The 23,735-nt window shown below is 35.0% G+C and overlaps 3 protein-coding genes across 4 annotated transcripts in view; 2 read left to right on the top strand and 1 right to left on the bottom strand.

The window, feature by feature from the left end:
- The window catches only part of LOC129791903 (probable hydroxyacid-oxoacid transhydrogenase, mitochondrial), a 294,221-nt gene that overhangs the window by 21,474 nt on the left and 249,012 nt on the right, over positions 1–23,735 (top strand). The window lies entirely within an intron of this gene.
- LOC129791933 (uncharacterized) lies at positions 1,081–10,014 on the top strand. The gene is made up of 5 exons (XM_055830603.1): positions 1,081–1,412; positions 4,367–4,408; positions 4,775–5,372; positions 9,280–9,544; positions 9,649–10,014. The coding sequence occupies exons 1-5, from the start codon at positions 1,322–1,324 to the stop codon at positions 9,775–9,777; spliced, it is 1,125 nt and encodes a 374-aa protein (XP_055686578.1). The 5' UTR covers positions 1,081–1,321; the 3' UTR covers positions 9,778–10,014.
- LOC129791799 (uncharacterized) overlaps positions 13,415–23,735 on the bottom strand; it is a 59,498-nt gene continuing 49,177 nt past the window's right edge. For both annotated transcript variants that reach the window (XM_055830324.1, XM_055830323.1), the window contains exons 6-11: positions 21,477–21,672; positions 21,189–21,384; positions 20,135–20,380; positions 17,661–18,062; positions 16,615–17,585; positions 13,415–16,549 (exon numbers count right to left, since the gene is read on the bottom strand). In XM_055830324.1, the coding sequence (XP_055686299.1) occupies positions 16,287–16,549; positions 16,615–17,585; positions 17,661–18,062; positions 20,135–20,380; positions 21,189–21,384; positions 21,477–21,672 (2,274 nt within the window). In that variant the 3' untranslated portion in view covers positions 13,415–16,286. The remainder of the gene's footprint in view (positions 16,550–16,614; positions 17,586–17,660; positions 18,063–20,134; positions 20,381–21,188; positions 21,385–21,476; positions 21,673–23,735) is intronic.

Raw genomic sequence — 23,735 nt, 5'->3', positions numbered from 1 at the left:
TTTAGCAGAGCTTGTGCGCTTTATTGCAGAAGAAAAGAATAATTAAAAATCTCATTTGGAAGTTTCTCTTGTTGTAGAATTTTCTGAATGAAAAGCTTTCTCAGGGCTTTTTCTGAGGGTGTATTTAGTAAGATTATTTCAGCATATTAAATAATGTTTATTCTTAAATTTGTTTTAAATAAATTAATTGAATTGAAACTTTCATTTTTATTTCAAAGGAAAATTATAATGAAAATGTGCTTTGAGCTTTTGTCTATTATCTTCTTTTCATCATTTATTTATCATAACTTCTATGACAAATTTTCAAGAGCTTTCAAGCTGCAAGAAAAGTAAAAAAGAATTATTTTAATGTTTTCTTTGTAATTAATTTTTATTGAATGAAAAATTCTTGATGAAACAAATGAATTAAAATTATTCAAATTTTGGAGAATAATCGAATTTTTCCGGAAGTGCAACAGATTAACATTTTCATGTTTACGAAATAAATCGAAAGGAAGCTTATTTAAGCGCATATTGCAAGAGCTTTCTTCTGATATATCTAATCTAATTCAATTTATTTTTACATTTTTTTCACAAAGAAAAGTAATCAGAGCTTTTTGTGGTAATTAAGAGCTTTCATTTGGATAAATTTTTTAAAACAATAATTAACTGATTACAAAAAAATTAACTTTATTTTTAATTAAAAATTAATTTTCTCTAAACGAGAGTTTTCCTCTCTCCAAAAAAAATGCTTTGTTGGTTTTTATTGTCTTATCACTCGAGTAAAATTATCAATTTATGTATTATAAGCAGCTGCTTCAGCCAGCATTTCGCACCAAATGTACCGTATGTAGCCTCACCTTAATGTTCAGCTATGTTGTGGAGTCTTCGGTATGAAGCGAAGAGGTTCTTTCAGTATTGTGCGGATGGCACACAGATATGAAATCGATTTGCCCCTGAAAGCTCAAATGCGCCGGCGCTTGGGGTACACGGATTTGGGTGCTTCATTAACAACATTCATTCATTGAAGAGCGAGGTAAAATCTCATGCCACTTCCACACTCTCACATCCCACCCACGCGCTCCAGGCTCAAGCCCATCCATTGCCGAAGACATCCTAGGACAGGCAACTTCCTACGTCAGTGTCCACCGATTGCGTGTCGCGAGTGGTTGGCCAGACACACCAGAGAGCTCTCTGGTTGAGCTTTTTGGGGGAAGAACTTCAATATACATACATAAAGTGTGTGTGCGAGTGCCCATGGAGGCATAGATATTGATTTTTCCCATCAGTTGTGCTCCAAGACTCGCAGCATAATGGCGGGCATGAAAATTCGTGCGGAAAAATGGTGCTCAAATTAGTGTGTGAAGTGATTCTTCTGGTGCTGGGACTTGGATACGTGTCTGGTGCAATCAACCAGCACGATTTCTTTCCAGGTGATGACCATCCCCCTATTTAGGGGTGTTTTTTCTCTCATCGAATTGTTGTAAAAAAAATTTCTAAGGCGTAGATGCGTGAAAAATGTCCCCAATGGGAGTGTTTTCCTACAAGAGAAACTTTTCAAGTGGGACCAATTGACACCAAATTTCGTGTAAGGCCCCATGAGTATTGAAATGACCCCCAAAAGAAAATTATTTCTCTTGTGCTGGAATGTTGCTGAGCCCACATCTTGTGCGAAGAAATTGAGAGAAATGTGGAAAGAAAGTTTTCATATGTTTTCATTGAAAAATATGTTGGCGATTCAATGAAAATCTAACGGTTGGCCCCCCTTATACACCAAGGAAAGTAAATAAATTTCCATTGTCAACCCGTGAATATATATAACCGTAGGATGGCTATGACAGACCAACGAAACAGACGTTCTCATCAAGAACATACGAAAGAATTTTCTTTGTCTGTTCATGATGGATTTCCACGGTGGGACCTTCGCGCAGCTCCCATGGGGATCTTTTATGATCACACACGGGACCTCAAGAGTGCCGTAGACAGCTCCATTAAAGCACCAAAGCACCTCATTTCCCCACCCCCCACATCCGCGCTACCCTTGCCAAACATAATAAAATGCAAATATCGCACGAAGAAATTACTTCCATGAAAACCTTTCGCAGACACTTGAGGGATGGCAGTAAAAAGTATCGCGCTAAAGGGCGAAGATGATTGTCGGAAAATCAATCGTGGGCGAGAAAAGTGATTGAATATTTCATCCATATGGGTGATATTAAATATTTATTGCACGTAAATTCTCTTCCGTGACCGAGTTTACTCCATTATGCTTCATTTGATGGAATAATTAGGAAAATGCGCTGTGGTAAAGAAAATCCGCGATGGTTCGTTAAAACTTTTAGCACCCTATTTGGGATGTTGCTTTATGAATTTGCAAAATATTCCCTTCAATTCATGAGGTTGTGGTGAGGAAATTTTTAACAAAAGGATGTACCTCTATTATTAATTAGAGAATACAGAGAAAATCTGTATGGAATTTCAATTTAATAATATTTTGTGAGAAATTTCTCAATTTTAAATAAAAATCAAAAGTTTGTTAAGCTAATTAAATAGTTTATGGAAAATTTGCATAAAGGACTAAATTAACAATAGGAGAGACTGGAGAATAGTTAAACATATAGGAACTTCCAGGGGCGTAGCTATAGAAATTTATTCAAAAGGGATGTTTTATGAAAATATTTTAATTTAATTTTTAATTAAATGAACAAAAATTCTTAAAGTTAGATTCAAAATAAGTTACGTTTAAGGCGTTTAGATAAATTAAACAATAGAATTTAAGGCTGTTTAATCGGTTGAATTCGATTTTGACAATTTCATCCTTTTTTAACGTTTGACGTTTCTATTCTCTCTTGAATCGATGATTTCCTAACATTTAAAGTATTTTTCAAACATTTGTTGTTTTTTTTCTCTTGAATAAATGATTTTCTAACGTTTAACGTATTTTTCAAAGATTTGATGTTTCTTTTTCTCTTGAAAAAAAAATGATTTTTTAACGTTTAACGTATTTTTCAAGCATTTGATGTTTCTTTTTCTCTTGAATAAATAATTTTCTAACGTTTGACATATTTTTTAAGCATTTGACGTTTCTTTTTCTATTGAATAAATGATTTTCTAACGTTTGACATATTTTTTAAGCATTTGACGTTTCTATTCTTTCTTGAATCGATGAGTTCCTAACGTTTAACGTATTTTTCAAAGATTTGATGTTTCTTTTTCTCTTGAAAAAAAAATGATTTTTTAACGTTGAACGTATTTTTCAACGCTTTTGACGTTTCTTTTCAATCTTTTTGACAAACACTTTCAAGAATTTGACGTTTTTTTTCAGAATTTGACGTTTCTTTTCAAGCATATGGTTTTTACTTTACTCTAAACAATATCATAAATTATAGATATAAAGATTAGGATCAAATCAGAATCACTAAGAAAAACTTCGAAAGAATCACAGCTAAAAAGAGAAAAGTTTAAATATTTACCCTCAATTCCGTTAATTCTATTTTTCCCCATTTAATTGAGAATTTACTTCATAATAATTAATAAATTTCAAGCCAAAAAAAATATGCCAATAAATGGAATCATAAAAGAACATTAAAAAGCTCTTTTTTCCACAAATTTGCTCCATAAAAAAAATCCATTAAATGATTTTTAATTCATTCCAATGCAGCCAATTCGGACAGAAAGTTTATTTCTCGTCGCATGAATAAATTAACTGCGTATTTAATCAACAAAATTGTCTCTCTAAATTGTTTATGCGTTTTTAATAAAATCAATATCCCATGAGTGACGTGACATATACGGTGTAATTAATGAAATCACTTGAAATTAATTCAATTATTGAGACGTAAATTACGTCCGCCAGGTAAACTGCCGATGCTTTTAATTAATGGGTGTTGCCTCCCCTTCTCTCTCTCAAAAGCATTTCCTCTCGTAGTTCGGGGCTATTAATTGAATTTTGCAATTTTTCTGCACAACTTGTTTGCTTGTGGTTCATTTTATGGCACTTGCGGTGCTCTCCATGTGCCGAAGATTTCGCCATGATTGAGCTATTTTCATTTATATTTTGATTGAGAAGCACGTAATAGCCCAAGAGCTGCTGTTGCTTCCAATTTTTCTAAAAATAGCGCACACACAGCCTATTTCACCAAACTTTTCCTCCCCCTGCTTTTCCCCCAGAGAGGGTTTTCCTCATATGTAGGGGTGGGTGGTGGTAGTTTCGTCACAAGTTCTGTGTGGTTGGGGGGAATGTAGAGTTTTTAGGAAGAGCGGAAGGGTTGTGAATACCCTTCTCCGCAACTCCTCAAAAAAAAAAGGAACGAGACTCTCATAAATCTGATGGAAAGGAAACTTTTGGGTATAAAAATGTCCTAAATAGTGATTTTCTTTGTTCCAGGTTTGCGGAGAGCGCCTAGCACCAAAATAACATCAAATGCATGTAAGTGGAAGGAGGGCATGTTATTCGTGTTTCAGTGGGGGTGGATCCCTCCCACACCCCCATAATGGATGAAAGTTTTCATGAAATTTATTGATTTTGAATATTTTAGTGTACTGCAGAGATGGCTTTCTTTCAAATTCCTCTGATTTATTGCAATTTATTGTTTCTATTCGATATTGGAGAAATTTATTCGTGTTTTCTTTCTCTTTTATTGCTTTCTCCTGAATTTTCCTACATACATACAATTAATCAATTGGGGGGAAATTGAAAAATTTGAATTTTCCCTCCCATTGAATTGAATTTTCTTTACTTCCTTCCTGGCCAAGTTTCTGGCAATTTTTTTATAAGAAATTTATATTTTTGCAGATGATGAAAACTACCTTGCGCAGATACTAAATTTTATCGAGGAGCAAGCAAGACGGAGGTTTCAGCAGAAAGTTGTGGAGTACCAGCTGGACCCGTCTGCTGCCCACAATCGCCCTCCGCAGTCGCAGGAGATGGTTGAGCCGGGGTTCACATATCAATTCCCAGAGATAAAGCAACACGCCCCAAATGAGCCCTTCCAATTTGCCGTTGGACCCAACGATCCACGCTTCTACGATACAGATCTGGAACTCCCGATCCGTGTGGCGGAGGATGCATCACTGGAGGAGCACCCCAAGGAGGAGTTTCCCTACTACCGCATCAAGGGTCCCATTAATGTGAACCCAAAGCTCAAACAGGTGGATCCCGATGCCAGCAATGAGGCGGTATCGCGAGAGATGCAGGGCTTGCTGCAGAAGCTGAGCCACGGTATGCCCAATGGTGGCAGTGTGCTGGATCCCAATCTCCTGGCACGGCACGATGTCATCCAGAAGCCCATGGATATTGAGGCTCCTGTGGGGATGTACGTTGTGGCCCTCGTAGCGGGTGTTAGTGCTGCCATCACTGTTGGCCTCCTTGCCGTAGCCATCGGGTGGTACACGTAAGTTTTCCCAGAGCATACATCGAACATTAACCTCATGGAGTCTATTGAATTCCGAGAATTTTCCTCAGAACACACACCCATTGAAACCAAATACGGGTTAGAGCTTTAAGGAAATATTTGTCATACATACAGGATATTATTTATCATGAACCCTTCTCGGGTGAATTCCCGGAATGCATTCAACTGTGATTATATATAATTTTCTTTGAAGATCTCCTCTGACATTTGAGGTATTTCACATGAGGGAAATATTTCGGCAAAACATATCAAAGGGAAATCATTTGTTATGGAATCGTTGATGGTTAAAAGAAAATCAAATAAACATATAGAAGGAAAATATTTGAAATTCAGTAAAGCTTATAGAAGAAATCAAAGATATTTATGTAAGAATTTAGAGAAGAAAATAAAAGAAGAAAGAATAACTTAAATTTAAATTTATTCCATAGATAATTAGGCACTTTTTTGCATATCGCGCCGTATAATTTGACAATGAATTTTACAATATATTGTAATTTCACAGATCTCTTTCATACAAAAGAGATTAATTAACAATTTTTTTTTTAATTTTAACTCAAAATGTCTTAAAAATTAAGACATGAGAGATTATGATTTTACATATAACCTGTGGTTTCTGAATCTGAGGAGGCGTCAGATATATCAATATCTGGCGGCTCTGCATCTTCTTCGGGCGGTGGAGGGGTAATGGAGATGGGAGATGGGATAAAGGAGCATGAAGGGGATGACTTTGATGAAGAAGAAAAGCCTATGAATGGGTCTGCAACATGATGATCGGATTTAACCGGCTGAATTTTCGACTGTTCTGATGTGGCTAACTGTTTAGTGGAGTTTTCCTTGTGTTGAATGGATGAGCTGTTTCTGAGCGTATAATTGGGGTTTGTTGAGAATACCTTTTTCAGGTTGTTGACTGTAGCGGTGTGAATGTTTCGTTTAAACTCTTTCTTCGTCACTTTGGGTTTTTGTCCTTCTCGTGATTTTCTCTCTCGGTTGTTTGTAACGAACATACGTCCATCAATGTCCTTTGCATGATTTTCAGTATCGATGTCTATTGGTTCCGCCGAAGATTCAACTGCCTCAGCATAAGATTTTGGTTTCATGTGAGTAGCACTCTCGTTGCTCCTTGAAGAACTCGGAACTGGGTTGATGGGATTGGAAGTTGGCTTTCCACGCCTGAGAATTAACTCTTCTCTTGCTAGTTTGTAGGGAATCCGGAGTGTTACCCTAATGGCATTTATTTCTCGTTCTTCGAGGTACTTGGGACATAGCTTGCTGCTACTGGGATGACTTCCTCGGCAATTGACACAACATGTTGGTAGGCAAGGCCCATAATGGTGATATGCTCCAGCACAGTTGACACAAGTTGGTCTATTCCTCTTGGAATTACACCGTTTCTTGGTGTGGCCTAGTTTTTGACATATACCGCATCGAAAAGGCGCAGGAATAAAGATCTCCGTTTTCACGTGTATGAAGCCAACTTTAATTTCAGCGGGAATAATCGGTGTGCTAAAAGTGAGCACATGAGTTGGGGTATCAACCCAGGCATCTCCCTCTCTTCTCTTCAATCTCTGCACTTGTATCACATTGTATTGTTTTAGATTTTTGGCAATTTTTTCAACTTCAACTTTCATTATCTCTCTCACACGGATTATCGCTTGCGACTGGTTCAGGGCTCCATTCTCAGAAATGGAGACATCGACTTCATTGGACCCAAATTTTTTTGTGGATTTTAGTTGATCAACTTGCTGTAAATTTCTCGTCTTTACCAATACATCTCCGCTTTTCAGAATAGTTGTGCTCAAAAAATCCTGCTTCGAGATCATCTCAAGTCCTTCATTGATATCAAAGACATCCATCTTCCTTATTGCATCGCCTCCGATGACAAAATATTTTTCTGCATCCGAAGGATGAGTGAAAAAAGCTGTTTTGAGAGCTTTGAAATTTTTCTTAGTGGATGATTCCAACGTGGGCATCTCCCCACGATGCAATAAATTGTACACGTTAAAAGGGTCCACATTTGGGGGGCCAGAGCCCCCCGACTTTTCACTCATTTTCCACTTCAATCAAGTTTATTATTTTTGCTTTAAAGTTTTCTTTCACTAAAAGTTTGTGAGCTAATAAATGTGAGGAAAAACTCTTTGAAATATTCTGCGTAAATTCTCGTGATCTATTCGCTACGAGTGTTTGCACAGTACTGAGAATAACTTAAATAATTAGTATGTACAACTTGTGAATTAATTAGTGAGTGCAACGACAAAGTGCCTTTTACTTCGTCTTTTTTTTTGCATAATTAATGCGAAAAACTTTTCTTGTAGACTTTTGTGCAGAAACTTTTCTCAAGAATTGTTAATTTCTTATTGAGTATTTGACATTTTGTACATCAATTACGTGAAATATTTTGCAGAGCATCTCCGTTTAGCTATTTATGGGAGGGTATGACCTTTCAGAAAAGGAAGAATAGAATATTTAATTAAGTTCAAAATACTTAAAAGAGTATCAATAGAAAAGGAGCTTTTTGATATTGAATTGAATTTTTCTTCAGAAAATCTTATTTCAGAAAAAGAATATACTTTTTTACTTCTTCTCTAAATTAAACTAGATGCCCCAGATATTATACTTCTTTGGAATTTTTATTGTTGACTCTGTGTAAAATAGCATAAAAAGCTCTTATTTTCATTTAAGTTGAGTAGAACTTCTTTCACGAAATTTCAATGGGAAGCTTTCAAAAGAAAGACATCTGGACATATCTGAGTTAATTCAAGTCCTTTGCAATAATTTTCTTACGTTAATTTATTAAAGATTTGTCACAGAAACTTCTTAAAATCTTTCTTGTTTACATCAAGAAAAAGAAAAGAAAAACGTCTTGGAAATATTTTAAGAATAAATTAAAAGTAGAGAGCTTTAAACCAAGACTTTGGAGGCTTTTAACTTTTTTAAATGAGTTCTAAGTTAGTTGGTATACCATTTTATGTAAAAATTTCTTTATTTTTTGGGAGATTTTGAGTGAATTTAGAGACGATCAGTTAAAACCAGGCGCCTCCATTTTCTTCCTGAATTTCTTAATTTTAAAATTAATTAGTTTAAGAATAATTTCAAGTGAAAGATGGATACGTTCGGCAATCACCAGGCGTCTCCAGCGGACAAGCTTTTTATAATTTTTATCAGAATTGATTTATGGGGTTTTCTTTGAGCAAAATTTTGTTATTTTGTGTTGATAATTTTCTTTGTTTTCCATGCTTTTCATTCTTTGATGCAAGACTGAATTTTTTAAAATAAATTAAATATCATCCTGAGGTTTCAGAACAACACAAAAATTTAGTTTTTAAACTGGCGTAAAAATTATAAAGAAAAAAGCAGAAAAAAAAACAATTTTCTGACGTTGTCTGTAAGAAAATTAATTTTCCTCCAATTCCCGCTCTTCCTTTCTCAGCTTCCGTCAAATCAAAAAATTATTTTTAATCAGTTAAAACATCTTTAGTATTTAATTGAAATAAATATTTGAAGGAAAGCATTCAATTGAGATGAAAATTCTATTTTCATCGCGATTAAATCAGCAATTAATTCAACATGCTGGCAAATAAAAGAACGTTCGTTGCATTAAATGTTCTGTGAAAGCTTTCGAAAGTTTTATTCTCTGGGATTTATCTCTCTCTCTCAGTCTAAAGCGATATGAACATTTATTTTTGACCAAAGATGGTTAGATTTGCGTGCGTAGGAAGTGAAATCCTCTTGAATACATAAATAAATATGGGGACTGACGTCAAGATAAGCTGTATATTAGTGTGATAGACGCGCAACATTATCTCTAATCAATTTTCTGGGTGAATCATTTTGAGAACAAAAGGAAAAGTAAGAGATTCAAATGGGGAATTATTTTATTGTTTTGCAGCTTCTACAAGAAGGCCAAGGCAGCTGCTGATGTGGATTATCCTGCCTACGGGGTTACGGGTCCCAATAAGGATGTCTCCCCATCTGGGGATCGTCGTCTGGCCCAGAGTGCTCAAATGTATCACTATCAGCATCAGAAGCAGCAAATAATTGCCATGGAGAACAGCCTAAATGGTGAGAGGAATGGGTCAATGTCTGATGTGAATAGTGACGATGAGAATGAGGAGGGAGACTACACGGTCTACGAGTGTCCAGGACTAGCTCCGGTGAGTTTTCTCCAAACTTTTTCCTTCGATTAAATTTTTAATTTCTCTCTAAAACAAATAATTTTTTCGGTTAAAATTTGGATTTTTCTTTCATTTCCTTTCAGACTGGTGAGATGGAAGTGAAGAATCCTCTCTTCTTTGACGATCCCACACCAGCCACGCCAGCCACAGCGGCAGCTAAGCCAGACAAGGCCGACACCAAACAACCCAAGTCACCAAAATCAAAAGAATAAAATTCTTAAGCAGCAGCCAGAGGGAAATTTAACATTTTACACCAGTTTTAGTGAAGAAGATGGAGAACATTGTGAGGAATAGAGGATTTTATTTTCATAAACTATACGTATAAATAAAGAATTCCTTTGACATTTGCCATGTCTTCAGGCTCTCTGAAAGACTGATTGTATCTCAATTCATTGGTCTCTAAAATCGAGTCAATTTCTATGACCTAAAATATCAAAGAAAAAAAGAAATTTCTCAACATTTTCTTACTACAAAAAGAAAAATATTTAATTGCACATTGATTTTCTCTTTTATTTAATCAGTGAGAATAGAGATTTTCCGCATTTTAAATGCAAACAGAAAATGCTAACCAGTCCTTAAGGACACTAAAATAATGAAAAAAACAAACAAACATAAATGTAAACCCCTCCCCCCTCAAAATTAAACTGAAACAATTTATAAATAATCTTAAAGGACATATTTATCCTTAACAAAAAAAACAATGTAAATGTTGTGGAATGTGAAGAATATATTGACTGTTAATTGTTGGATGGACTATAAAAAAATACTAAATGTATATAATAAAATTGAGGATAATAGCTCCAAAGAATATCCCCCGAGGAAACTTTTGTAGTGTTTCAACTGAAAGAAGCGAAAGCACAGCTGAGAAAAAAGGCATTAGGAACAAACTTTTTGAATGGATATCCCATTTTCAACACTCAAGTCCAATCCAAAGCGATATTCTCTTCCCTCCCCCCTCCCCCCTATATATGGAAACTTTTTAACCAGCACAAATATTTGTCATCCCAACATTGAATAAAAAAAAATAATGAAAGGAATAAAAAACGGAGAAAACATCTTATGATCCCATTTAAAGACAAACAACAAAAGAATATCGATCACTCTTTGAAGAACTTTAACAATTTATTGTCAAATTAAGATGAAAAAAAAACATGAAAAGCTATTAATTAGATGAAATAATTATTATTATATAATCTCATGTCTCTAAGGATAGTCGCAAGGGTCGTAGGGGTCGCAAGGGTCATATAAGGAAAAGGAATGGAAAAGTGCTGTGGCGTAGAATGAATTTTTTAAGCTTGGCGTGGTAGTGGAAGGATGCGAAGGATGGTAGTGTGTGTAGCGATGACAGGGATGTGGACTTATGCCAGTAAAAAAAATGATAAATTTATAATGAAGAATAATGCGTATATTTAGAAAGAGAAAATAAACTGAAATAAACAGCATTATATTCCACAAAAAAATCTTCAAAGTCTTTTATTCTGCAGATTTTGTTGTATTTTTGGGGAGATTTTATTCGTTTGTTGCGTTGGAAAATTGCCAGATGAATTCCCCTTGAAGCTTACATTTTGCCACAATTATGTGCGGAATAATGAGAATAAAGAGAAAGACTCACCAAATATTTTAATGGGATTGATTCTGTTAAAAATCTTTTCCTACAATTCTATGAAAAATCTTAATGGATTTTGACAATTTATTTGCTTCTTTATTCGTAATTTTACTGCGGAAAATTACTCTTTTAAGGCTCATTCAAGACCTTCTTGGATGTTTTCTGAATTCACTAAATCATTTGATTTTCTTTTATAGAACAATTCAACGATTTAAAACATCAAATGTCAAAATCTTATATAGAACCTTTAAGATTTCAAGGGAAGAAAATAAAATATTTTTAACAGAATCGACAACTTTTAATATTATCTTACCGAATTTTCTTACTAATTTCTACTTTTCTTTCATAATTAAATGTTCCTCTTCTTAATAATTTTCTTACAGTGTACCAGATTGTCTTCTTCGCTTAGAGAATTTTACTGAACACGTAGCCAATTAAAATTTTAATATCAAAACTAAATAAAATTTATTGGACCAATTGTCATATCTTTTGTAAGAAATTTCTTTTAACTTAAGTAAAGCGAAAAAAAATTTGGAAATTTTTTTCTTTTTGAAAGATACGGGTAGATTCTGATAAAAATCTTTTCATTTTTTTCCTAACAACTGTAAAGTTGTTGTAAGATTTTGACAGATGGGTGTTTTTAAATCGTTCTATTATCGGTCTAAATAAAGAAAACAAAGAATTTGTTGTTCAGGAAAATAGTCAGAAAGACATTTAAAGAGCCCTAGAAAAGTAATTTTCTTTTACAAACTTATTTAAATAATAAATAATGTAAATAATAAAATAATAAAATAAAATGTCAAAATCTTATAAGATTTTTCTCAGAATACTAAAAATCTTATATAACTAACGAATTGTGAGAAATTATTAGAACCACCCTATAATTAAGATCAAAGTCGAAATTATACACGGATGTTGGAATTGGTCACAGTGGCCAATCAAAATCTTATACATTTTTGTGAGAAAAGTTACTTTAAAAACCGAAGAAAGTGATGAATTGAATTCAATGATTGTTCGCGAAATTCCCCGAATTATACGCGATAAATTACACTTTATTACGGAGCAGGCACGTTTGCATCCGTATTCCTTGCCTTCCAAAACCGATCTGTCATTTTTGCCGCCAAATCATTCTTTTTTTTCCCTACATTCTCTATTTTCACCACACGAATTCACCACTTCGAGTGCGCGCCAAATTCAAATATTATTTTATTTCATAAGTTTTCCGAACAATGATCAAAATATGCAAAATTGTGGCTAAAAACCTAATTTGAGTTGTTTAGTATCGTTTTAATTGACATAACATTTAAAGAAATTAGGCTGATTGTTACTTAAAGTCCTTAAAGTAGATTAAGAATTAGTGAAACCTTCTCTCCTCGTTACCTTTAATTTACAAAACATTTAATGTTTGACATTTTTATTGTGCTGGACACGGTGACCAATTTGGTCCTCCACGTGGGGTAAAATTACTGGATCCTATGAGTGTTAACTACTTATTTTTTGCTAGAAATCTTGTCTTTTAATTTATATTTTACGAGCTTTTACCACAGTAGTCTTCTCTCTATTATTTTGAACATGTCTGTAAAATCTTCTTAGCATCATCAAGGTATTTTATTGTCTCTCATATGAGTCTTCTTAACGGAACTTAATTGACTTGTTATGGGTATTTTTCCACTTTCAATCCATGCACCACCCCATCGAACAAATTAAGGTCAAGGTTTCAGTTGTGTGGGGATGCTTGGCAATTTGCACTGCTTTGTGCACATTTGTTCCACAAGGTACACATAGGGGTTGCTCTCTGTCGTTTGCTCTCTCAACTGACCCCATTTCCCACCACCTCTTCGTGCAAACTCCATGGGAAATTTGCAACACTACACAAGGGGTTGAGTACACTCAACGTCAAACTCAATACGAAGCTTTGAGAGCTTTCAATGTGGAGATTCTCCTGGATTATTAAATAATTATTCCAGAGAATGATTTCACAAACAATTTTAGAGGTAATTTCTCGTGACAGGGGGATGCTTATAAATGCTAAACTGAACCCAATTAATTTTTGGAGCTAAATGAGAATTTATATTGACAGACAAAATTAAATTAAATATATTTATTTTGGGTTTAAAATTTATATATTTGCATTTAATTAATGTTAATGTTGCATTTTATAACTCACCTCCTAAATGGATGTTTCTGCATTGGAATGCCTCTCGTTTGAATTTTATTAACCTTTTCATCAATTTGTGGAATTTAAGATAAATTAAAAATCATTAATTTCTGCATTTTTTTTATTTTATTAAATTTATTGTAGGCCAAATAACTACAAAAGAGTCCCATAATAGAAAAATTACAATTATCCTTTATATTTTTTTATTATTGTTAAGTGTTTTTTTTTTTATTTCATGTAATATTTCAAAAAATCTATGCACTATGGCAATATTTTTTTTTTTTCAAATAGTTGTATACTTTGCAAAATATATTTTGCTTTCTTCTTGAGTTTTTTTTCCTTCAGGATTTCCATTCAGCTATTTATTGTTTTTCCATCATTTATGTTAAATTTATTGCAATGCTGCATAGTTATTTGAGCAAGATTAGCTTTTACTTCTTATCTCCTCTCCTTCTGTGTGAGTAACTTTTGTTTTATATTTTAGTTTAGCATTTAGTAGGTTTTTGTATTTTTTTTTAATGATTATTTTGTGAATATATGTTGTTTGATTGAGTGTAGCACTTTGTGAAGGAATCAAGAGGCGAGCAACTGGGCCAGATTTTAAATTTATTTGTGAAATAAATCTTTTTCACGTGAAATTTATGAAATTATTGGTATTTAATACTGAATAAAGAGCCTTATTCAGGCGACCAAGAAACTCTTGAAATTCGTTTGAAATCTTGTTATTTCAGTACAAAATTCAGAGATTTCAAGGATTTCATGATGGCTGAATAAGGCTCTTCGGGAATTTTTTTTTGTTGAAATTTTCGCAAAGTCAAATTTCAAACTTGTTTAGAAAAGTCTAATTTTTACTCAAAATTCTTGAAATTTTCCATACAAAGTTCTAGGAATCTTCATTTAACCAAGTGCGATATTAAAACTACTCAAGCCATAAGCAGCTTTTGTGTAAATCTGTTATTTTAAGTTTCTTTGTAACGTTTGACGTTTCTTTGTAACGTTTGACGTTTCTTTTCTAACATTTTGACGTTTAACGTTTACAAATTATTTTTCTTTAGAATTTTCCGTTCAATTTTTAGTTTGGAAAATTTTTTGAGCTCTTAAGAAAAAACTTACACAGAAGCCTTAAGAAAATCGCAAAAAACTGAATAATTTTCATCAGATGAAACACAAAACTTCCCAGTTATTCGCCCCTTGGGTGTAAAAATTTGCAGATTGCAATGAAAATTATTATTTTATCACAAGTAAGTGCAATTTAGTAGTTTGTTGTTTTTTTTTTAATTTTTTAATAAGTACTTAAGCTCGCTGAACCCGTAGTGTGTTGCATAAATAAGTTGATGTGGCATTGGTGGGGGTGGCTCTTTTTTGAGTCAATTTGTGCAATTCATAAAAATGCTGCAAGAATAAAAGTTTTGTGCCATTTTGTGTGCTATTTTGATGGCAAATAAATGCAATTAAAAAATTAAAAAAAAAACTACAGGCTACAGGAAAATTGTTTGAAAAGGGGAATTCTAAAAAAAGGAAAAATAAAACTAAAAGGATTCTCTAATAGATCCACAATCAATCAAACAATATACAGCATAAAATATTTTTCATCTACAGGGTTGCCAGGAAATTAGGGCATGATTTTAGCCGCGAATAACTTTTGATTGGATTGTGATATATGAAAACTTCTGCCGCCAAAAGATGCGTAAACTCAAAAAGTTTTATTTGCTTTTTATTTCAAGTCGATATCTTAAAAATTGGAGCCGCTAGAGCAAAAAATGTAAAAGTTACCATTTGTATGGAAAACGATGAAATATTCTGGATTTCATGTCTGTTGATTTTCTCAAAATCCATTAAAATGATCTAAAGATCATTAAACAATTGAATATTTGACTAAATTTGAATTAAAGAAGCCTTTCCTGACTTTATGCGACCAAATATTCAAACATTTTAAGAATATTTTTGAGTTAAAGCAGATATTGCCATCATGGGCATTAAGCGTTAATTTGTCATGAAAAGCAGTATATTTATCATGGAGAAAACGCTTTTTCCACGTTTTTTGCTCTAGTGGCTACATTTTTTAAGATATCGACTTGAAATAAAAAGCAAATAAAACTTTTTGAGTTTACGCATCTTTTGGCGGCAAAAGCTTTCAGATATCTCAATCCAATCAAAAGCTATTCGCGATTAAAATCATGCCCTAATTTCCTGGCCACCCTGTACTTTCTTTTTTTATTAAATTTTCGAACGATAGGACTTCTGCGTGACTTTGGCTAAATCTCTCGACTAAGAACTATTCTAAATGTTTTATAGGACTACAGTTCTAGTGGATGGACATTTCTACTTGGTTATAAAGTCATAAATGTAAAAATGAATGCTCACCATTGTTTTTTTTTTCAAAGGTAAAGTATACAAATTTATTAATGCTTTTCTTCTTCTTTTTTTTTACTAAATACTATTTCAAGAAATTTTCTACATTTTTTTTCTTTTATCAAAAAATTTCATCTGACTAAGACCACTATAGACTAGAATGTTTTACTTTTTTATCATTCTTAATCAATTTCTTTAATAATATAAGAACTAGAATAGTTTTGAGTGTGTTGATTAGAAAGTAAATAATTCTAGAGATCCTAAAAATTACTTTTTTTTTAGTTGAAAGATTACAATTTTTTCAATCTCTAACGCATTCACACTGTAAGAGATTTTGAGAATGTTTTTGGATAACCCAAGTGTTCTCCTGAGAACTTTCACAATCACTTAAATACAAAAAAAAATATTTTTGCATATTTTTCTCTCAAAAAATCAACAATAAACAATTTTTCTAACAAATTTGTAACTAAAAAATGAAAAAAGAATGATTACACGTGTTCCGATATATATAACATTTTGCATTCCAACAGAGATTTTTATGTATAAATATGAGAAAAGTTGTCAAAGAGGAGGGAAAAGGTTTTTTTTTACCGTGTGTTGAGGGGTTAAAGAAGGGGCTTCTCATCGGCATCATTTAGCCCACACAGCTCTATACTCTGATCCTCGAGGCTTCGCTTTAGATCCTCAATTGTGTGCAAGATTAGCTGATGCTTCTGGTTGCCCTCAGGGCTAGTTCTCTCTGTTTCAGGCTCTATCACTTTGCCCTTTGTCTCCACCGCGAGGGCAGTCTCATCATTGGGAAGCTTTGTGCCCTGACGTTCCTTTCTTAGCAGGGAAATTTTCTGCAGAAGAGCTTTCTTTGGGATTTCTGCAAAAATTGAATTTAAATTTAACGTTTTATTCATTTTTTCTTTGATCTTTTCTCCAACTCACCAGATTCCATATCGAGGCTCTTCTGGATCTTATCGTAGGAAGCACTTCCTGTGTAAATTTTCCTCTTAAGCGGCTCACTCTGTGGGCAGTAGGAAATCTCATTGACATGTCCAATATCAACAGATCTAAAGGATATAAGGGGATGCTTCTCTTTATGCTGCACATTCCTATTCACATGATCCAATTCCTTGAGAAGTTTACTCTTGTCGCTAATCTTGCAGCTCTGTAGCTTCTTTCCGGATACAATCTCGCAATTCCCATTCATCTCCTTCCTCGCTGGGATTGGCGTTGCATTCTCATCCGTGTCAGAATCGGAGTCAATGGAAGCTCTTGACATCTGGAGCGATCGCATTCGTCGCCTAACTGGTGTTGGAGATCTTGGAGGACTAAAAATTTGCTTTGCTGTAATTTTTGGGGCTGCCTTGACATCATGAACAACCTCCTTTGTCACTTCCGGGGCGTTCTTTCTTCGCAGAATTTCCGTTGGAGAGACATTTTGTTGAATAAAGTTGGTAATGTGAGTCTTTCGTGGGGAAAAGCGACAAGATTTGGGGCTATTGGGTGCAGAGGCAGTCTCATAGCGAAGGATTTCCAGCCTCTTATTGACCACAATGTTCTCCACGTGATTCTCAGTGCCATCGTGATGCGTTCTCCCGGATGCTGTCTTCACAATCTCCCTCTTGATGTCTGCTTCGCAATTTCGCAGCATTTCCACGCGTTTATTGGTTGGAAGATTGCACACCCTTCGCGAGGGGCTTGGGGTGGGTGTCTCACGCAATCCATTGCTCTTCATGGACACCAAGATGGTCTCAGCTTCATGAATGAGTTGCTTGTATTTCACATCCGCCTCCAAATCTGCCTTTATGAGGGCTTTTTCACTCTCAGCAATTGCCAGGAAGCGACTCCTAACTGAATGGATTTCCGTGAATGTGAGAGAGTTTGATCGATTCGACAGCGGAGAGATTTCTCGGCTAAAAAGGAAATTATTTATCTGTTAGTTTTTTCTTTGGCTTCTTCTGACCCAGAGGGGTTGTTGCAACACTCACGCATTCCTCTCCTCAGATTGATTCCTCCGTAGACACACTGGCGTCCCACCCACGCTACGGCAACCCCTTGGCGCGAGAATTGGCGCCGTTTTGAGACTCGAACTATGACTGTGATTCCTATCAGTGCTCTTCTTCCTGGTGCGCACAAAGCGCTTCCTCCTCTTGGACGTGGCATCGTCGAGATGTTTGTGACTCCGTCGCACCTTGCTGCCCCTTTTGTCCTGCTGGTACGCGTGGTAGGAGCAACTACCCGTATTCCGGGCATGGTCCTTATCTGCAATTTCCTGAATCGACCCCGTGTCGATGAAATCAATTTCCAACAGTTCATCCGTGTCGCACTCATCCCCCGCATCTTGGCCCGTATCCAAGTCCGATGCACAGCAGTCCGTGGGATCGGAATCACTGCAAATATCCAATGGACGATGCTCTCAGTATGTTTGCATTGCACACACTCTCTTGAAATATTCATGAATATGCTAAAATTTTGGAGCAAGTGCGCACATAATAGTCTGAGAAAGATAGAGAGTAGTTTATTGAGCTTTCAGGGCTTTTTGTTATGCTTCTGAGAATATTATGTAGTGTATGTGTTGTTCAATTGAGCATAGTGTGGGGATTTTATTGATTTTATGTTCTGAAAAATTGTCAATAATTTAAATATAAGAAGCTTTTAGATTAGAAGATTTTCTTCAGAAAAATATGATTTTTATTAGTCTAACAAAAAGATTTTATTAATCGAATAAAAAATGATTTTTTTAATAAAAGAAAAGGATTTTTGAGCTTTTGGATGTTTCGTATGATGCGAAATACTTCTTTTCAATTTTGGAAGAGTTTTTTTTTTATTATTTTCTCTTTATTTATTGTATTATATTTTGTTCATAAATGTTTCTTTTTTCTATATATTGTAAGTTGAAGACAGATCTGTTGATTCTTGAAAAAAATTGTAAATATTTAAAGAATTAAACATTTTATATTATTATTATTATGCGAAATACGAAAGAAAAATCCGGAATACTCCCTTCTAAAATATTTAAATTCAATGACGTTTCGAGGACAAATCACTCTATCATCAGGTATAAAATTGTCTGGAAAATATTTTTTAATTAAGATTAGATGAAAGATTGAACTTAGAACCACAGTCTTCTGAAATTTTCGTAATCTTCGTCCTCGTAATAGAAGTTTCTTTGTAATTTTTAGTTATTTGACTTAAAAAAAAAGTTTTAGCCAGATTTAGTTAATTTTCTTTAGCAGTATGGGTGTTCAATAAGCGCAAATTTTTTTTTGGAATATCTTTTTTTGTGTTTGAGATACCGGAAATCCCATGGTAGATTTGTTTTCAGGAGACAAAAGGTAATTGTCCTGCCGTATTTTCAAAATGGCCGCCATTTATTTCAAAATGGCGTTTTTCAGCCGCATATTTAGTATAGTTTACTATATTTTTCTTCATCAAATCAGTTGGACGCATTTATTGAGTGATTCTCTGTCTTATCGTTGAGAAATAACTTGGCGGCCATCTTGAAAAATATCGAAAAATACCTAAAATTGGGTTTTCTGCGCTATTTTTGCTTCCCTAAGTGCTAAAGAGCTGAAATTTGGATATGTTGCATAGGGTAACGTTACCCATACGATGATTCATTCAAATTCAGCAGTGGCCATCTTGAAAATTAGAGAACTGAAATTTAGACATCTTGCATACGGTGTGCGAGTGGTTTTTTTTTAATAGTCCTCTGCCTGAATATGGCGAAAGCCTAGCTCAATAAACTTAAATAATAATAATAGCTACAAAAAGTTCTTTTCTAACTAACTTTCCACTTCAAAAAATGATTTTTTAAAAAGATAAACAGAAATGATAAAATAAAATAAAATAAAATAAATCAACATTCTCTATTTTATTTTTCATCGTAATTAAAACGTTTTTATCACTTCAATTTTATATTTAAAAAAATAATAATTAAAAACTCCCAAAAATGCCTGGAAAAAAAGTTCTGCAGAAGCTGTAAATTAAAAAAGGAGCGTGGCAGTTAATTGAATTGTGTGTGGCAATTTGTGGATTAATGAAAAGCATCCCTTGGCCAATTTCACATGAAAAAGTCCCTCAAAAAAATTCCTCCATATTGTTTGAAAGTTCTTGATTGATGGATCTGCACCCCCGCACGCAACAATAGAAACACCATCAAAGTAATTTAAAAGTATCCCCGCGCGCTGCCACGATAAATGGCTATTTTTTCCCTTTCCTTGTCATTCACGCGCGCCAAATCTGGATGAAAAATGCCCAAGATGATTCCATATCTCATGCCAAGCTGGGGGGTGGAATAAACGGGAAACGAGGGTGGGTAGGTGGTGAAAGCGAGAAAAATTGCATAATTCGCGAAACAAATTTGAAGGCTTGTGTGCTCCCTCCAAATTGTTTCGTGAATAATTAAGATTCTCTTTTTTTTTCTTCTTCTCTTGCCAGGGCAGTGGTGGAGAATTTATACCTGAGAATGTCTGTTTCCTTCTCGTAGACGTAGCTTTCGTCAAATTTCCCCATCATCTCGTTAAGGGTGGCATCTTCATCACTCTCTCCGCCATTCTGGGTTGTTGACACGCTCCTCATGCCATTGGTGTCGCACCTCACGAGCTCAGCCCTCTTCTTCCGGATAGTGTTGGGTGAGAATGTCCGACGACTCACCTCAATCTCCGTGGAGGAGCTTGAGTCCGATTCGGATGAATCAATGGGATTTCTACGGGATATTTGAATGAATAAATAAATATATTTCGATTTAGATAGAGAGAAATTCACACAGTAAAATTAAATTTCATTGAAATGACGAAAAGTCGGTGAAAACGCTTTTTTTTTTAGAATTTTCTAAGAATATAAGAATGTTGATTTTCCTTATTTTACATGACCTGGGTCTGTATTCTCTAAGAGTGAAAAACTCTCGTGATAAATTCCCGAAGACTTTACGGGGGAAAAGTGAGGAAAACTTCACATAAGCGTGATCATCTAATAAAAATAATGCATCCGTGATAAACTCCTGCAAGATTTTCCCGGTTTTCATATTCCTTTTAGAGCGCTAAAGCCTTCAGGAGTTTATCACGGGAGTTTTTCACTCTTAGAGAATTCATGCCCTGGACATGAATTCTCTAAGACTGAAAAACTCCCGTGATAAACTCCTGAAGGGTTTACAGATTTAAAAGAAATTCGAAAACCGGGAATATCTTACGGGAGTTTATCACGGATGCATTTTTTTCTTAAAGAATCAAGCTCACGTAAAGTTTTCCTCACTTTTTCCCCCTCAAAATGCCTTCAGGAGTTTATCACGAGAGTTTTTCACTGTTAGAGAATACAGCCCCTGATTAAGCACTCAAATGTCCCCGAAAAAAAATCAAAGAAATTCCTATTAATCCTCTGTTTGAAATTTATTTTAAAAAAAAAACTTGAGTTTGCAAATATTTTAGATAAATTCAAATGAAATTTGCGCAAAATGCATTTCTCATTTCAACGAAATTTAATTCAACCGTGCACTGGTGAAGAACATTCCGCCTCACTTATTCTTATCGGATTTCTCATCCGTTCCCACATCACTGGCGCTGGATTTGACGCCCGATGATGTGGAACTGTTGTCGCGATCGATGCGATGATTTACAAAGTTTGCATTGTGCACCCCATTGCTTCCCTCAAGCTGACAAGCTGTCGAGAACCATGGGTTCGTCCTAATCCTGCACCGTTGCCGAGGCGAAGGAGCTATAATGGGAAAATATTGCTCTTGTTTTAAACTCATGTGAAAGGGCCACACTTTAGTCCCTCTTCCACACAAATTAAATTCTTGCACTCACATTCAATTCCTTTTGTGGCAAAATTCGCCTGAACTGTGAGATTCTTCTGCATGGGAATTGGACTGGTGCCAGTGAGAATTGGAGCAGCTGGGAGACTATTGCGAAGGAGATAATTAGTCTGATTGCATCTCTCGGATCTGACCATAGCAGCACTTCTGTCCAGATGGCAACTCTCAGTTCGACGATGATTGCCCACCTTTGCAAAAGGGATCAATATATCAATCCATTTGGATCACACTTGGAACCGCTGAGGCGTGAACCAATCAATTTCCCCCCAGTCCTTCTTCCCTTTTTGCCTGTGACATGGATACACTGCATTTGAGGTCTCACCTCGTGCCAGAGCTCATAAATCACATTACGTCCATGTGAGTTACGACCGTTTCAACCGCGTTGGAGATAAAAGGACAAAGAAGTGCTCCCCCGCAAGATAGGGGATTTGGGGGTGAATTTATATACATCCAGAAGACAGTAGCAATGAATGTTTAAGGATTTTTCTTCCTTTAATTGCTGCAGTAGCACCTCAAGCCATCCTTAAAGAGGATTACAATTGTCATAATTTGTCTGCAGCACCCGAAATATAACTTCCTCCTCGTAATTGCAGCTTTTCCCAAGGAAATCGAGGGAAATGCAATTCATGTGAGAGCACTGCAACACCTTTGTATATATAAGTGTACTCACAGACTATTGGTGGGGGAAAGCCTAGGTGGGGGTGTTCATTAAAAATTAAGTGAATCAGGTGGAATTAAGTTGGTGTAATTGGAAAAATCTCTCTCGGTTTCAGGAATGTGCACAATTTATTAAATAAAAGGAATGAGGAAATGAGAGAATCCCTAAAGAGGTTTTTCAGATAGTTTTCTTGTTTGTTGCTCTGCTTAATATTATTAAAGGAGTTTACCTGTTTTTGTAAGGAAAAAATCCTTTAATGACATCAATAGAGATTCGTGCAATTTTGTCGAGAATTAACGAAGACAGAAGAAACTGTTAATGAGATTTTCAATTTTCCACTAAAATCACCCAAAAAGAGTTGGCAAATCTTTGCTAAAAAATGCATAAAGTGACGTCACCATTGTTTTTTTTGTAATCTTTGAATATGCATAAGGATAAAAAATATTTTGCTAAAGATCTTTGACGAAGCCTAAAAACATTGTAAGTTCTTTGTGCATAAAAAGAGACAAAAAAAACAAATTGATGACGTCACTAACTGTATTTTTGAACAAAATTTCGTTGTCTATTTTACCAGGTGATCCAAGTTTGGAAAATGGGATTTTTTCTTGGCGATTTCTATTATTTTTTGAGTCTCTTAAAGATTAGGCATACCCTGATCTTTTCCTAAAAAAACGGGGTTTTCAATATAGAAACGAATAAACTCCTTTCTGCACAATATTCCGTGAATGGGGAAAGAATAATTATTATAAGAAAATTTACTGATTTTTCTCAACAACATGAGTTTTTCCCCTTTCACTGTTACTTTTCATGAACAGTAAAGTTCTTCCATCTTCCCAAATTGTCGATCCTGAATGCACATCTAATCACTTCATCCCCCTAAAGCACTAAACTATTGGTGAAGTAAATGTGTGTGCGATTTCAGGATCAATCCTCGCAATCCTCGCACATTTCTCGAATCACCCTCCTTGATTGCTAATTGAGTTATTGCTGTTTTTATAGAGATTCCTTCTAATTGGTGGCGCACCGAGGGTGATTGATGGGGCTTTTTTTTGCCACTGCAACTTCTACAATCATCCGGAAAATTATTAACCCCCACACGGGGGTAGTAAAATATTTTTGAATTTACCAAAAAATAAAACTTTTAGCGTGGTGGCACGAAAAGTTTTGAACATGGAAAATAGTTGAAAAAGCTTAATGAATTTAATGGGTAAACTGCAAGGAAAGAAGGGGATTTTCGTGGCGGGAAAACTCCCCAAAGGGTGAGTTGGACAGGACAAATTTTATCACACGTATTTCCACCAGCGTACATTGCGAATTCACAAAATTATTGTATTGTCAATGTTGTGCCGTCAATGCAAATTTTCCACATGGACAGGACGAAAGACAGCTTTGACGAGGATATCCAACTAAATGGGGGACTATTTTATTATCGATGCTTGTTTTTTTTTTCAACTACAATTTGTACGATTGAATGTTGGAAGCTTTAACACTGCAAAAAGTGGAATGGGGGAAAAACCACGGCAAAAGCAAGGGAGGGGCTGTGGTGGGTGGATTTCAGTGCTTGATGCATAAATTGAGAATAAATTGATATTT

The sequence above is a fragment of the Lutzomyia longipalpis genome, chromosome 3 (genome assembly GCF_024334085.1).
Source record: "Lutzomyia longipalpis isolate SR_M1_2022 chromosome 3, ASM2433408v1".
Classification (NCBI taxonomy): domain Eukaryota; kingdom Metazoa; phylum Arthropoda; class Insecta; order Diptera; family Psychodidae; genus Lutzomyia; species Lutzomyia longipalpis.
This window is presented reverse-complemented; position numbering and strand designations above follow the sequence as displayed.

Bases quoted from the DNA above. Each gene is read 5' to 3' on its own strand.
- LOC129791933 (XM_055830603.1), top strand. From the start codon at position 1,322: ATGGTGCTCAAATTAGTGTGTGAAGTGATTCTTCTGGTGCTGGGACTT. The intron at 1,413-4,366 runs GTGATGACCATC...TCTTTGTTCCAG, and splicing joins CCAGCACGATTTCTTTCCAG to GTTTGCGGAGAGCGCCTAGC. The intron at 5,373-9,279 runs GTAAGTTTTCCC...ATTGTTTTGCAG, and splicing joins GTAGCCATCGGGTGGTACAC to CTTCTACAAGAAGGCCAAGG.